A 15,193-nucleotide genomic window follows, 5' to 3' on the forward strand; every position below is an offset into this window, starting at 1 on the left:
GAGTTCCCGCCATCTGGTTACGTGGTCATGATTTAAAAAAAAAATATTTGTCGAAAATCCATCCGATTTTTGTTATTCTAGTATGCTCTGCTGGCACTTTAGTGAGAGTTCTGGGATTGGTTATATTTTTAAATTGTAGCTATGTTACTAGTCTATATAAAACCGATGAGTTCCCGCTATCTGGTTACGTGGAAATAATTAAAAAAAAATATTTCTCGAAACTCCATCCGATTTTTGTTATTCTAGTATGTTCTGCTGGCACTTTAGTGTGAGTTCTAGGATTGGTTATATTTTTAAATTGTAGCCATATTACTAGCCTATGTAAAACCGCTGAGTTCCTTCCCCCTGGTTACGTGAAAATAATATGAAAAAAAGTTTTGTCGAAAATCTTTCCGATTTGTACTATTCTAGTATGCTGTAGTGTGCTGGCACTTTAGTGTGAGTTCCTGGGTCAGTTATTGTACAAATGTATCATTTTATTACTAGGCTTTGCAAAATCGACGAGTTTCCACTTTTAAATAACCTTTTTGCATATTTTTTTTTTTGGTTAAATTTTTGTCTATTTATTTTATCTATAAATTATTTTTTAAGTTTATTTCGCGAGAACTATCACTGAAAACTATTAGGAACTCTAGATATTAAGCTAATTACACTAATCAATAGCTTTTTTTTCAATTTTGTAGAAAATGCTCTGCTCTGTGAAGTTAGCAGAGCATTATTTTATTCTGCTTTATCTCCGTGAAATCGCCAGAACTATTCCTGAAAACTATCAGGAACTATAGAACTCATGTGCATGCGAATAGAACTCTCATTTTTTAGTGCTCTGCTGGAAAATGCTATGCTAAGTTCACCAACATATTATGCTGGCGTCCAGCGATGACATTGTCAATAATGTCATCAATTATAATAAATGTCAAATCTCAGAAATGTCAGATTGACAATTGGTATTTTTTGTGGGTGTTGTGTCGCGAGAAAGTCTTTGTAGTTTAATAGTTTTTATTATTAAAAATGATTTTGTATCGGCTCGGACGTGGTTGAAGTTTCACTTAACAATGGGTATACGTGAGCGCAGTTTTTGGGACTAATTGGGACACTAACGCTTCACTGAAGCGGGAGTTGTGTAGTTGTCGAACATTATCGGGGTAATTTGCAAACCCGTCTTATTAGTGGTTTGTTCCTTTCATTTGGTGTGCAATAGCTACGATGTTTGCGAGTCTCAAGAGCAAGATAAAGGAGGAGACTGGAAGCGACCTGAGCAGATTGACCAGCAGTTGGCGCAGCGGAGCCTTTTTGGGTCGGATAGCGCTGAGAGATGATTCAGTAAGTTAATTTAATCATGGAAAGTAAACACGTAAAAGTTTTAATTCCTTAATTTTCTTTAATATTTAATTATCTCTTCACTAATCTGATCATAATAATATCAATTGTATTTGAAATCCAAGTTATGCAAACTTATTATATTATAAGTGAGATATTTATTACTCTGTTTCTTTTATGCAGTCCACAACAAGCCCCTCTAGTTCTGGAGGACAGGCAGATACAACATCAGATGTAAGTAATTATGATTCCACTCATTCCTTATGATCCTTACTATAGAAATGACATCTTATACAATTGATTATATGACATCCATAACTTTATTAAACATTTGTAGCTGGTTCCTACAGATGGAGTTACAGATCTATTAAATATTCTTCAAGACACCTTTTCATTTTGCACCCTTTATAATTATATCTATGCTTTCAGTCAATATCTCCACAGCTACACTCGTACTTGTCTGAGCGTACAGGGGGGCAGGTGGACCATACAGGGTTACAACAGCAGTATGCTGCTCAGTTGGAGGAAAAACTGAGAGATCGAGATGTGTACTGGGAGCAGAAGCTAGAAGAGTTAAAGCTTTCATTGGCCTCTGTTCAGGGTATGTATCTGCATATGACGCTCAGTTTTGATAATGACAATGGACTATTACTAGACAAAGGACATTGTCACCCATTGTAGTGCCACAACTGGGCACAGATCTCCTTTAAAATGAGAGTTTGGACCACAATATCATATTTAGTCTCTTAGGCAGGAAATTGGATAACAATTGCAGTGAATATTGCTCTGACTATTCATCATAAAATAAATAAATACTACCTTGTGATAGTCCCACATGAGATGCCTTAGTCATCTGTAATATAGACATTCAACACACACATGAAAGTACAAAAAGTACAGAGACCAGAATAGAACACTAAATAAACAGGGTCTAAAATTCTGTCAAGGATTCCTACCAAAGCTCTCCTTGGGTTAGATCAGTAGAGATGCACAAATTAATGCTGCATGTGAGTCGTCTTGATGACTGTTGTATAAACATAAAACAAATGTACTAAACATAATAATATTATTATTCTTTATCATAAAATAATAAATTCTTTTGTGGGATAACAGTAATTGGTCATGTGACATTAGTGTTGTAACACCAGAATGTAGGTACAAGGTTATAAATTTGACATCAAGGTTTTGTTCACTGCTCGAAACTTTGATTAATAAGCTGTCGTAATAAAGTAAGCCTTATAGATAGTTACACTTCTGGGGTTATGTTAACTTGTAAAATGGAGGTCTACAAATTGTTTACAGGTGAAGAAGCAGTTGCAGCGCAAACAGTTGCACGGACAGCGCAAGCGGAAGCCTCTAAGGCAATGAGCGAGAGGGACACAGCTGTCAGACAGTTGAATGAACTGAAAACGAGGCTAGCTGCCGCTGAAAATGCTCAGGATAGGCTTGATGCGGTTACTGTAAGTGCTTTATATAGCCTGTAACTACATTATGTATGTAGTCTTGCAATCTTCAAACTGAAGACTTTAAGATACACATTAGTTCTCGTAATCATAAATTATTTCTAAAATATTGTTTAGTTATCAATTTCAGATAAAAAATGTGTTTTTAAATATTTTGATAATTTCATATGAACAGCCACAGGTTTTATGTATTTATTTGCACATTGTATTTTGTAATCTGTGACTTTACTCAGACGTATTCAATAGACGTTGTAAATTGAAACAGTGTGGAAGAATGACTATCGTCGATGGTCGGTTTTCTGGCGAGAATAAATGCCATGGTTATGCCGTTGTAGCCATGTTTGATGACCCGCGTGGCGGAGCGGTCACCATACCGGTCTGACGCGCAGAGGGTCCCGAGTTCGATCCCCGGCCAGCCAGACATCTAAATTATGACTGGGTGTTTGTGTATTTGTCTACGGTTGTCCATGGCACCCACGACACAGATAATCCTAGTGTGGGGCTGTGAGTGTAGAATGCCTTTTTCTTTTACACACTCGTGATTTTTCAGAAATTTTTTCGGCGGATTGTTCGCGATAATCTAATTAAAGCATAACTCTACAGGACATAGACAACTATAGATATCTCACTGGCTTGTAATTGAAGGAAGCCATTAAATGACTTAAACAGCTGACTTCTGCCAGCTGTTCAATGGCTGTCATGGTGTAATTTATGCGGAATAATGCCGACATGTGCAGTTGACACGAAATCGAAGAAAAAGTGCGAAGAAATATCGTATCATTCGTAAATGATCTAAAACTACATTTTTTTTAAATATTTTCAAACTCGAAAATAATTGACAGTGACAATTGTCAAAAGGTTACATTTTCTTGTTAGGAGCCATAGATTAGTAAAGATTACTCACTCCTAACAAGAAAATGTACCCAGTTTTGAGAATTGAAATAGTTGCGTAAAAAAGTTTTGCCACGTCTCCGTGCTAAAATGTCCCTAAAACATTTGAAATAATTTATTTATGTATTACGTAAATTATGCAGTATTAGTTATTTATTCGTAAATTTTCTCTAAAAATGTTTTTTATTTGTCAAGAATTAAAAAAAAGAACTTACTAAAATAAGCCGTTTGTGGCTTCATTCAATTTCAAGGCGGCGAAATATCTTTACTAATCTATGTTAGGAGCGAGAAATCTTTACTAATCTATCCTCCAGGAGGAGCTGGAGCAGTCCCGGCGCGAGTGGGCCCGCGCGCGCGCGCGGCTGGCGGCGGAGCTGGGCGCGGCGGCCGCGAGCGCGCGCGACCGCGCCGACGAGCTGGCCGCCGTGCGCGCCGCGCTGCCGCCCGAGCACCCGCACCATCACATGCACGATGACGGTGAGTGACTGACTTGTATAGATAGGGTGATTTTTTTTAAACAGGTCGTCAGGGCCAATTCCGAAAATATAAAGCCCGCTCCACATTCTCGCGAGAATCTTGCGAGAATCTCGCGAGAATGTGGAGCGGGTTTAAGTATACCCGAGCACCCCCACCGTCACATGTACGACGATGGTGAGCCAACAATACGGGGTGAAAGTTTCAAATAGGCCTTCGGGGCCATTTCCGAAACTATAAGTATAGCCAAGCACCCGCACCATCACATGCTCGATGATGATGAGAACTAAACAGAGTAAATGCTTCAAATGGGCCTTCGGGGCCAATTCCGAAACTACAAGTATTCCCGAATGCCCGCACCATCACATGCACGACTATGGTGAGAGAACTATCTATACAGGTTGAATTTTTCAAACGGGCCTTCAGGGCCAGGCAATCCGAAACTATATATTCCCGAACACCCTCACCATAACATACATGATGATGGTGAGCGAACTTTAAACTATGCTTGATAGTTTAATTTTTTTTACATTATAAGAGCATCAGACGAGCACGCAGTCTACCCTGATGGTAAGTGACTACTGCCGCCTATGGACATCTGTAATCAACCCCAGATAGGATAAGAGTTCTACATAACATTAGCCACAAATGCGTCGTTATCCCCTGAGGGCTAAGTTGAAACACTCACATAAGTATCTCTATCTTACCATAAACATTTTTTACTTTTGAAAGTTAGTCAAACATGGTTATTAGTTACGGCCTTGTTCCATGAAATATAATTATAATTCATTGGTCACCGACACGAGTTGTGGTACTATATGGTTGTTGTGTAAATAATAAAGAGCTATCTATCTGTCATTGTTCATTAATAAGGAACGAATATTACAATAATACTATTCTAATAACGTTGTTCTGTACAGACAAACGCGAAGTGAAACCGACGGGTTGTGCGGACTACGACCGCATCGCCCGCGAGCGTGCGGTGCTCACGCGACAGTTGCAGGAAGCTAAAATGGCGCTCGCTGACGTTAAGACCTCCTGGAGTGGACAGATTGCATCGCTGGAAACACAGGTGAAATAACTTTCTTGAAGATGGTAAAACCATTGTGGTTCGACTCCAGCGGCACCACTGCGACACCTTTTTCTGCCTCATAACAGCAGTGTTAAACGCTGCTGTGATCTGGTTTCAAGGGTGTGGTATGGGAGGCATTCTTTTCCGAGGCGTTCCAGCTTAGTCCTCAGGGGCAGCGGCGCATCTGGGCCCGAAATCAGGTAGCAATATCTAATCCTATTTGGGGTCGATTACAGATGTCCATGTGCGGCAGTAGCCACTTGCCGTCAGGTGGACTGTATGCAAATAAAAACTTGTTTATTTATTGAATATTTATTTGTTTAAATATAGTTCATCGTATTAATAACTATACAAAGTCAGGGTCAATCCTCTTAGCAATTTCTTCAGTCTTAAGTATTATTAGTGCTTCGTGGTTTTAAAACGCGCCTTATGTTCGTTTCATCAAGAGTATAATGTTGATTTTTTATGATTATTTGTTATATAATTTAGTCGCAAGAACAATTATTAATATTTAAATATTATTATTATTATTTATGATTTTGTATTCAAATTGCATCTTCATTATATTATGGATCACTATCAACCTTAATCGTCAGACATTTATTTTATTTGAAGCAATGCAATTCACACATTTTTTTTAATGTTACACCATTTTAATTAATCATTATAAAATTGTTAGGATATTTTAGGTATACAATTTTGATTATTTTTTATTGTGGTTTAGTGAAGTGGAAAATTAGTGCGCGTTTTAAATATTATTTTACGTACATTATTCAGTGAATTTTAGATACTCAATCAATAATAAAAAAATATATATAAAATCATCGCAGTAAGCGAACTTTTTAAATCGTTTATTTATTTATATTCATGTGAGGAAAAAATAATGTGCATGAAGTTGATACGTAAATAGAAAATTCCATTGAAATTTTAATTTACATAGTGGTATAATTGATTTATGCATGAATCAAGCATGATGCATGTTTATGATCCCATAACATTGTATATAAAAATAATTTATTTACTTATCTCATTTCTATTTGCTACATTTTTATATATGTGTAGTTTATTTATTATACTTTTTATATTTAAGCTTTATTAATTTATATTGTTAATGTATTATGTACATATTAAATAACATAAAATAATTTAATGAAGCTATGTATTACGATAAGGCAAAACTGTATTTTTAACTGCCGTTGTTTGCCGCAAATGTTCTAATTACTCAGACACGGACAACTAAATAACATTCTCAGCTCCAAGGAAGATTGAAAGTAATTCCAGTCACGGGCATGTTTACACCCTTAGCGCGTTGGGTGGGATGTACAAAGAAAATGTGTGCAATAGCTCCGGTGCGGTGTAAGCCCTCGGCCTGTGATACGGGGTTGTGTGTCAGGTGGCGCGGCTGTCGCGGCAGGCGGGCGAGGAGGGCGCCGAGCGCCGCCGCGTCGAGGACGAGGCGCGGCGGCTGCGCGACCGCCTGCTCGCCCTCAGCGCGGAGCTCGACAAGGCCAAGCAGAGCCTGGCCAATAGCGACGCGAAGGTATGAAGTAGGATCCGTAGCCGACGTCGCATCGAATCATTCTTGTAGCGGCCTACAGACTCACGCGAGAAATCTTGCCGAGAATTTCCCGAGAGGGTATCTACACTCATGCGACCTTCTCATTCGTCATTCTCGACCGTTATACAGAATGGATGACAGTGACACGACAACATGCAATGTCACGGTCGCATCGAGACGGTAGAAGAATGTGGTACCGTTCTCTTTTCTCGTCCGAGAAACCCTTTGAAGCGGGCAAAAATACCGACACCGGTCGGAGAATAGGCGAAGTCGAGAACGAGAAGGCAAGAAAGCCATCACATTCACGCTTCTCGGGTGTTCTCGGGGGTTCTCGGCGTGAGTCTGTAGCCATGGTATTATATTTATTTTGCTGTTCGATTTTCAAACTGTAAATACTAGAATCATTCGCTTATCGTTGTAACAACATCGCTGTCATTTTTATTCGCACGCTCGTAAATTCAAAGCACTTTTAGTTACTTACTGTAGGTCTATGTAGCTGTGTAACTGATATCGCCGGTGAACCAGGTGGTGCGGTTGAACGGGGAAGTGCACTCGCTCGCGATGGAGGTGAAGACGCTCCGCAACGCCGCGAGCCACACGGGAGTGAGTCCGAGCCTCTACAGCATTTAGCGGTGTCCTTAGTACTTAATGCCAATAGAACGCGTGCCGTCCGATAAATTAGGCTCAGTTTATGCTATCCTAGTTCTCTGTGCTTGAAGTATATTTAGAAATTTTAATATATTACTTTATAAACATTTTTTTTTGTATAATTATTTGCTGAGCTTATATTTGAAACAGCTCTAAGCACTAATAGGTAAAACATTTTTTTACTATTACTAAACATATATGCCTAACAATTTTATTTCGTGTTTTATATATTTTTAGGATAATTTCTCTACAGGTTATATTCCATCCAACTTATACTTATCATTATATTAATACACAAATATTAAAACATTATCATAATACTTATTTTCATTAATAAAACTTCCTTCCAACTCGATAATTATTATAAAAAACAGAAAACCCTAATGTTTAAAATGCAACATATGAGACTCTTATAAATTAGACAAACAACAATACTTCATAATATATGTTAAAATCCGTTAAGCCCTAAGATATCACATACATATTATATAATTATATACATATGTATATAGTTTTAGATAGATTCAATTTTAGAGTAACATGTGAGTTCAATTGTTATATTTAAGAAATATTTGAAGAATTATTCCAATACAATTATTTTAAGTAATTTAGGATGTAATAAATGGATTACTCGGATAGTATAAACTGGAGCTTACTGTGAGATAAATCTAGTAAACTTGTCTTATCTTAATATAAGGTAGATTACAATATTTACACATCTTTTAGAAAGTAGTACAAAGAAAAGAGTAGTATAGAATTTATTTACTGCGATTGGATGAGTTTATTAGTACTTAATAGTGTAAAATAACACATTACTATTTTTAGTCATATTTTTATTTAGAAGTGTGTTATATACATATTTTATTAATAAGTAATTAAAGTAAGAAATAATTATTATTATTTTTATTTTCATCATATTTTTTGGTGACTATGAAATTGATTATACGACAACTCTGGTTCGTATTATTACATAGTAATGTGTTACAGATTTGTAAAATTGTGATTACATCTATTCCTATACAGTAGTTTTGATTAGTACATATTTACGATGTAGATTATAATTTTGTTAGTGCTTTGAAATTATTATAATTCGCACGGCAACTATGCTTATATGCATTTTATTTTAATATACAATGAAATTCGGATCGCAATGGGATTGTACAAAATATACATTGTATTTTTATTAAATTTGAGTTCCTGTTGTATTTGTTAAGCTAAGTATACATTATTTTTGTTTTTTTTTTGTTAAGTCACATGTTTTTATTTGTTTTATTACTATTCAAGGTACATAAGCACTAATTTTATTTTTGGTACTTAATTATATTTAAATAGATTTTAGCAGTATGTACTTTTTAAAAGTAGGTATTGGATATATTGTATATTTGTCCTTAAGAAAGAAATTATATTTATAGTTTATACGAAGATTCATTTTAAGATTTTTAGTTAAACCTAGATTTGTCTGTGAAACTTGGTACTGATACTTAATATCTTATTGTGTAAGTCAGAATTTTTAAACGTAGTACATAATTTTATCTAAATCCATCAGCGGAAAATACCTTTTATCATATACGTCTTAAAAAGTGACTGCGCATTATATGTGATTCAATATATTGACATAAATAACAGGTGGTATTTGTTTGTACACCAAAATTCACTTTACACTGAGCAAGATAAGTTTGCACGGTGTGAGCACCCAGCTTTAGCTTTCACTTTTGCTTAACAGCGATATAATATGAACAATCTTATCGGAGTTCTGTATAAAACGTGTTATCGCAACACTATCATTGTAAAGTATAATGTTTATAATATAGATATGCACATCACGTGACTATCTTTGCAAGTCTGAGGTGCGAATTTTAGTTGTCAGTCGCGTGGTGTGTGTGACTACGAAACATGCGTCATCCGTTATATTATATCATTCGTGTTTAGTGACTCGCATTTAGTTTTGTTTTGTGTCGTTCTCGTGTCGCGTACGTTTCAAGTAAGTGTTTAATATTGTATCAGCGCTAAGTCAAGGTTAATATTTGGATTTGCAATCGAAAATACAAGTTTATAAGTTAGTGTATGTCACATAAGTTTTATGAATTGGTTATATCTGGTACTGTGTTAATCAAACAGCTTTGTTTTTATTAATTTTATAGTTATATTTCGTTGGACATGTTTTATTTTATGCTGCATATTTTTGGCAATAAACTTTACATTCCATTTTATTTTTTCTTTGTTTTTCCTCGACCGTGCATGACGAAGTAAAGCTTTTTTATTTTATCACTTCGCTTCTTTCATGAAGTTGATAAATTTGCATCATCTTTAACTCTGTGAATGGTTAAATATAATTTTAAGTAAATTTATATCAATTTAACTTACGATCACCAAATTATCTGGACATTTCATAGTAACTTCCATTTATCAACTAATTAACACTACTTACATTAACGTTTTATAACAAGTACAGCATCTCTAATTACATTTTTTTACAAAGGAAAAATACTAATTTATAAATCATTAAGGGTCTTTTAATTAAGCCTATATAACAGTGAAGCAAATAACATGTCGGGCCATTAATTATAGATTGGTGATGACCACTTAACGATTCCTACGAATAATTAATAAATTATAACCATAATATTTTAGTTTACACGGGACCGCACTACTTATCAAAATACGTACCTCACAAAATTGATTTGCACAATTTTGATTCATTTTTTATTGGATGTAGTAGTGTAATGGTAGTTGTAGTGTAGTTAATGTGACGTAGTGAATAAGGTAAAATAATTGAATAATCGCACAATCACTAGCTATAGCTGAGCAATTATTATACGATGGGATTTTCGTTCTGAAATTGATCGTGACGATATTATCAATGTGCCTGTGTTCAAAATACTAATTTAATGATATTTGCAGGCCGTTTTTGGAATGCATTCATTAGTCTATTCTCGAAATATATTAAGAGATTGCGAGACCTATATCAATATCTCGTATTTAACTGGTATCGTATCTATAAGGTGTTGTTTCGCTATAAGACATTATGTCTGACAAATTTCATAGAAAATGTTGATTCATTTAGCCCATTGAGGTATAAAAGTGGTTTAAATATACTGGAACTAATGATGACAAATACTGGTTACCATTATTAAATTAAATTACCAACTGAATAGTTGTATAAGTCCACTTTAATCGAATAAACACTGTAGTGAATAAATCAATTCTATTTCAATTAAAAAAACACAAATTGATTCTTATTAAAGGCTACACACAAGCACATTGACGATATCGTTACGTACTTGACATATTACAACACTGACAATTAACAAAATGTTACAGGAAGTAACGATGAACCTAGAGAGCCGTATCGAGAAGCTGACAGAAGAGAACAGGGGGCTGACGGAGGCGCTGGAGAATGAACGAACGCTGGTGAAGATACTGCGGGAGAAGGTGGAGAAGTCGAACCGGCTGTGCGATGAACAGAAGGCGGAGGTCAACCACCTCAACTCCATCGTCACCGAGATACAACACGACTGCATAGACATACAGAGGAAGTTTGACAAGTGAGGCATTTTTTATGTAGGGTAGTTGTAGATTCGATTAAAGGTAAATATGAAAATAAACTCCACCCTCACATGTTACATAAATAAAGTTAAATACACGTATGTCAATTTTACTGTGTAATTCTAGTTAATAGTAGTCTAAGTACAGTTTGATTCTTTAAAAAGAACTCCTAAGTTAAAAAAGAAGTAATTAAAACTGTTATATAGTTTATTATATTGTTGTTTTACATATTACTAACTGACTCAGCAAACGTTGTGTTGCCATATAAATAAAAAAAATGTTAAGGGTGAACAACCCTTATCATTTAGGGGTATGAAAAATAGATAGTAGCCGATTCTCAGACCTACTGAATATGCATATAAAATTTGGTGAAAATCGGCAAAGCCGTTTCGGGGGAGTACGGTAACTGAGATTGTGACACGAGAATTTTTTATATAAGATTACGAAGTGTTGAAGGTATGTTTTACGGTAGAGTTATATATTATAGAAACTACAATTTTCAATTTCAGAGAGAAACGCGAAAAGGACGAAGCGTTGCTCCGTAACGCTCACATGTCACAAAATATAGAGATGAGCAAGTGCAACGAGCGGTACCTCGAGTCCGAGGTCACCGACTTGAAGGCTAAGATCACCGAGCTGGAGGGGATCATAGCTCAGCATAAAGAGGTAGGCTTTGATTATGAAGCATTTTTTCAGCAACAAAGTTGAATTACATCTTGTAATTAAGTCGCGAGGAAGAAAAAGAAAACGGTATATTCACTGGGTTAAATTTTACCAATCGATTATTCATCATCCGTCTTGATAAAATTAGGCAATGAAGATGGGTTTACTATTTATTTTATAAGAATTTTAACAATACATTAGGCATGGCGGTGTTCACGGAATAGCCATATAACCATAAACCAAAAATATTATAGAAGGCGAAATTTACAGATAAAATTACATATTTTAACACGTTTAATAAACATTATATTTTTTAGATGTGTAGCACATATTATGCTACATTCATTTAAGAATAATCGATATTTTTTCTTAGATTATGATTACATGTAAGATTCAACGTCATACATTTTATATTAATTCAATATTATTATAATGCATTTACAGAATCAAGCAGCGTGTATGTTAATAAAAGAAAATGAGGCGTCTCGTATCGTGGAAATAGAGGAATTGAAGAAACGAGTGGACGGGCTGGTCGAGAGCGAGAGTACACTTAAGAAGACAGTACAAGATTTAGAAACTGAAATCTGTGATAAAAATAAGGTAACACCTGATTAATAACCATTTATAAATAAGTATATGTAATTAATTTTAATATCATACTAATAAATGAATTTATTGGCCACCAAATTTTTTTTATTTGTATATAAAAAAGTAAGTTCTAGCGAAATAGGTTTCAATTGAGCAAAAAGTTTGGAAAATATTCATTTTGAAGATTAATGTACTTTCATTGATTGTTATGTAAAAAATATTATCCATTGATTATCATAAAGATAATAATGATAAGGCGGCAAAATATGAGTTTATCAAGGTTGTAATCCTTAGATTATCATGATAGCAATTTAGGGACTACAGCCCGTAAACTATCGAACATAAATGCAATAAGTGATCTGTTGATAGCGATAAATCTGATTACTGTTTAAGAACTCAGTTTGAGAAATTTCGCGTGATTTATTCTCTTTAGTAAGTAACTTCATAATAAATATGTTCTAATAGTGAGTATACATTTTTTTTTCAGAAAATTAAGACTTTAGATAACCGAATAGCAGACATGAAGAAAACTTTGCAACGTGAACTACAGAGTAGTAAATCAGATCTGAGTTCCGCTGAGGAACAGGAAATTAGCAGAAGGTATGTTTTTAATATATTTTATTGAGTATCATAGTTATTATCACGGATATATAAATAGGAAATACAAGGCAAAATATGTAAATTCATTATAAGACAGGTATGTTACCATGGTTGGCGGAGATAACGGTGTAACTTTAGCGTCAATTATATTCCAATTAAATTTACTAATTTTTGGGTAGGACCGGAAATTGGATTATTATTATAGAAAATTTGTGATATTTTTATTGTACTAGAGTTCGTCAGTAGATAGTAACAAAAATAATATGAGCTGATATACAAAAGATAAAAGTATTGAATTGTTTTGATTTTGCCATAGGTTAGTATAGATATCTTACCAACTGTCACAAAAGGAAGGAAAGAAGCCACAAATGGCAAAATGGCTGACAAATAGTTTGCCAATTTTCCCATTACGTCTCCGACTGTCATGGTGTCATTTATGCGGTATGTCGACATGTGCAGTAAAGTGGTCCAAAAACAACATAAAATCGAAGAAAAAGTGCGAAGAAATATCGTTTCATTCGTAAATGCTCTAAAAACTACATTTTTTTTAATATTTCTCAAACACGAAATATAGTTGATAGTGACAATTTCTATTGTCAAAACCGGTTATATTTTCTTGTTAGGAGTGAGTAATCTTTACTAATCTATGGTTTTAGCCTATTTATATGTACGAAACGCGCATATCCTTGTGGATCGTGTGGATCTTAATTCAAGTAATATACAAAGTCGGTCGATGGGATGATTTATGTTTTTTATTTATTTTTTGTCGATATTAGTATACTTAAAGTTAAAAACAAAACAATAAAAGCAAAGAAGATCGGTGGACAAAAAATAGGAACAGAATATTGTTCTTAACTGGTTTTTCCTAGCCTACTTGTATAATTAAGACGATGATGTTAATTCATCGGTGTGTGTGTGCAGGTACCTGAAGCACGTGGTGCTGCGGTTCCTGACGGCGCGCGAGCTGGAGGCGCGGCAGCTGACGCGCGCGCTGGCCGCGCTGCTGCGCCTCTCCGCGCACGAGGAGGCCGCGCTGCGCGCCGCGCTGCCGCGCTCGCCGCTCGCCGCCTGGTTCCCCTCGCTCGGCGCGTAGCCACGCTGCGGTTACCCGCTAGCCTCTAGTTGCCTGGTTCCTCTCGCTCGGCGCGTAATTGCCGTGTGGTGCTCCTCGCCGCCTGGTTCCCCTCGCTCGACGCGTAGCTGCGATACGGTGGCCCGCTCGCCGCTCGCCGGTTGTTTCGCCTCGTTTGGCGCATAACTACCACGTAGTGCCCGTCGCGTCCCCTTACTCCTCGTGCTCCTAGCCGCCTGGTACCTGTCGCTCGGCGCGTAACTGCGATGCGGTGGCCCGCTCGCCGCTCGCCGGTTGTTTCGCCTCGGTTGGCGCGTAACTGCCGTGTGCTGCCCCTCGCTCGGCGCCTAACCGACCTGTGGTGACCCTCGCCGCATGGTTCCGCTCGCTCGGCGCGTAACCACGATGTGGCGCACAAACGCATATACCTCGTGCTTCTCGCCGCCTGGTACCTGTCGCTCAGAACCTAGGCACGGGTTCTGGTCCGCTCGCCGCTCGTCACATGTTTCCCCTCACTCGGCGCGTAACCACGCTGCAGTGACCCGCTCGCCTTTCGTCGCAGGTTCCCCTCGCTCGGCGCGTAACTACGATACAGTGGCCCGCTCGTCTCTAGTTGCCTGATTCCAATCGCTCAGCGCGTAACTGCAGTGTGGTGCTCCTCGCCGCCTGGTTCCCCACGCTCGACGCATAACCGCCGCGTGATGCACATCACGTGCGCACCCTTCGTGCTCCTCGCCGCCTCGTAAGATCCGCCAAACTGCTAGTCCGCTCCAAATATAGAAACGAGTCGCTTTGCAATAGCATACAATACAGAAAAGCATTATAAACTTTTCCAGTACTTTGTACCTTTACACTCAACTGCAAAAGCTTAGTACACGATGCGACATATTCGGAATGATTCTTGTCAATGGATATTAAATAAAGTTTTTTTCTCGTACAAGTATCTATTAGTTTTAAGTAGTCGCGATACATCAACTCCCTGATGCTTTGAAAAATAATTTTAATTATTTCGTTTATTATTTTATACCTGTTTTGTATTATTAAACATCTTTTATTTGACTAATTAGAATGTTCTAAATTTCGTGAACTACTTAATTAATATTATTTTTATACCAATAATTTACGTATTATTTAATATTACAGCTACGCGTTAAGAGATCTGTCGATATGTTTTATAATTTTATTCTAGTCTTAGCTTGTTTAGATAGATGTATGTAGAGTTATTTTAGAATTTTCATGGCTCGAGGTGTAACTGAGTATTTTTTTTATTTACAACACGTTGTTTTGGGTCCATTTATATT

The 15,193-nt window shown here is 36.5% G+C and overlaps 1 protein-coding gene across 3 annotated transcripts; it reads left to right on the plus strand.

Annotated features, from left to right (window-relative positions):
- Positions 1-956: 956 nt before the first annotated feature.
- Golgin97 (Golgin 97) lies at positions 957-14,691 on the plus strand. Of its 3 annotated transcripts, XM_073080384.1 has the most exons (13): positions 957-1,320; positions 1,501-1,551; positions 1,747-1,918; positions 2,620-2,777; positions 3,986-4,148; positions 5,066-5,217; positions 6,611-6,757; positions 7,301-7,378; positions 10,745-10,968; positions 11,479-11,635; positions 12,077-12,232; positions 12,708-12,820; positions 13,742-14,691. In XM_073080384.1, exons 1-13 carry the CDS (start codon positions 1,204-1,206, stop codon positions 13,911-13,913), a joined length of 1,860 nt encoding a protein of 619 aa, XP_072936485.1. In that variant the 5' UTR covers positions 957-1,203; the 3' UTR covers positions 13,914-14,691. The 3 variants fall into 3 exon arrangements, with proteins under 3 accessions (XP_072936485.1, XP_072936486.1, XP_072936488.1); XM_073080385.1 differs by lacking the exon at positions 7,301-7,378 and having other exon boundaries at positions 958-1,320; XM_073080387.1 differs by lacking the exons at positions 6,611-6,757; positions 7,301-7,378 and having other exon boundaries at positions 959-1,320.
- The last annotated feature ends 502 nt before the right edge of the window (positions 14,692-15,193 follow it).

Source organism: Epargyreus clarus, unplaced genomic scaffold (genome assembly GCF_041222505.1).
Source record: "Epargyreus clarus isolate Ecla_fem2 unplaced genomic scaffold, WU_Ecla_fem_2.2 ptg000015l, whole genome shotgun sequence".
Taxonomy (NCBI): Eukaryota; Metazoa; Arthropoda; class Insecta; order Lepidoptera; family Hesperiidae; genus Epargyreus; species Epargyreus clarus.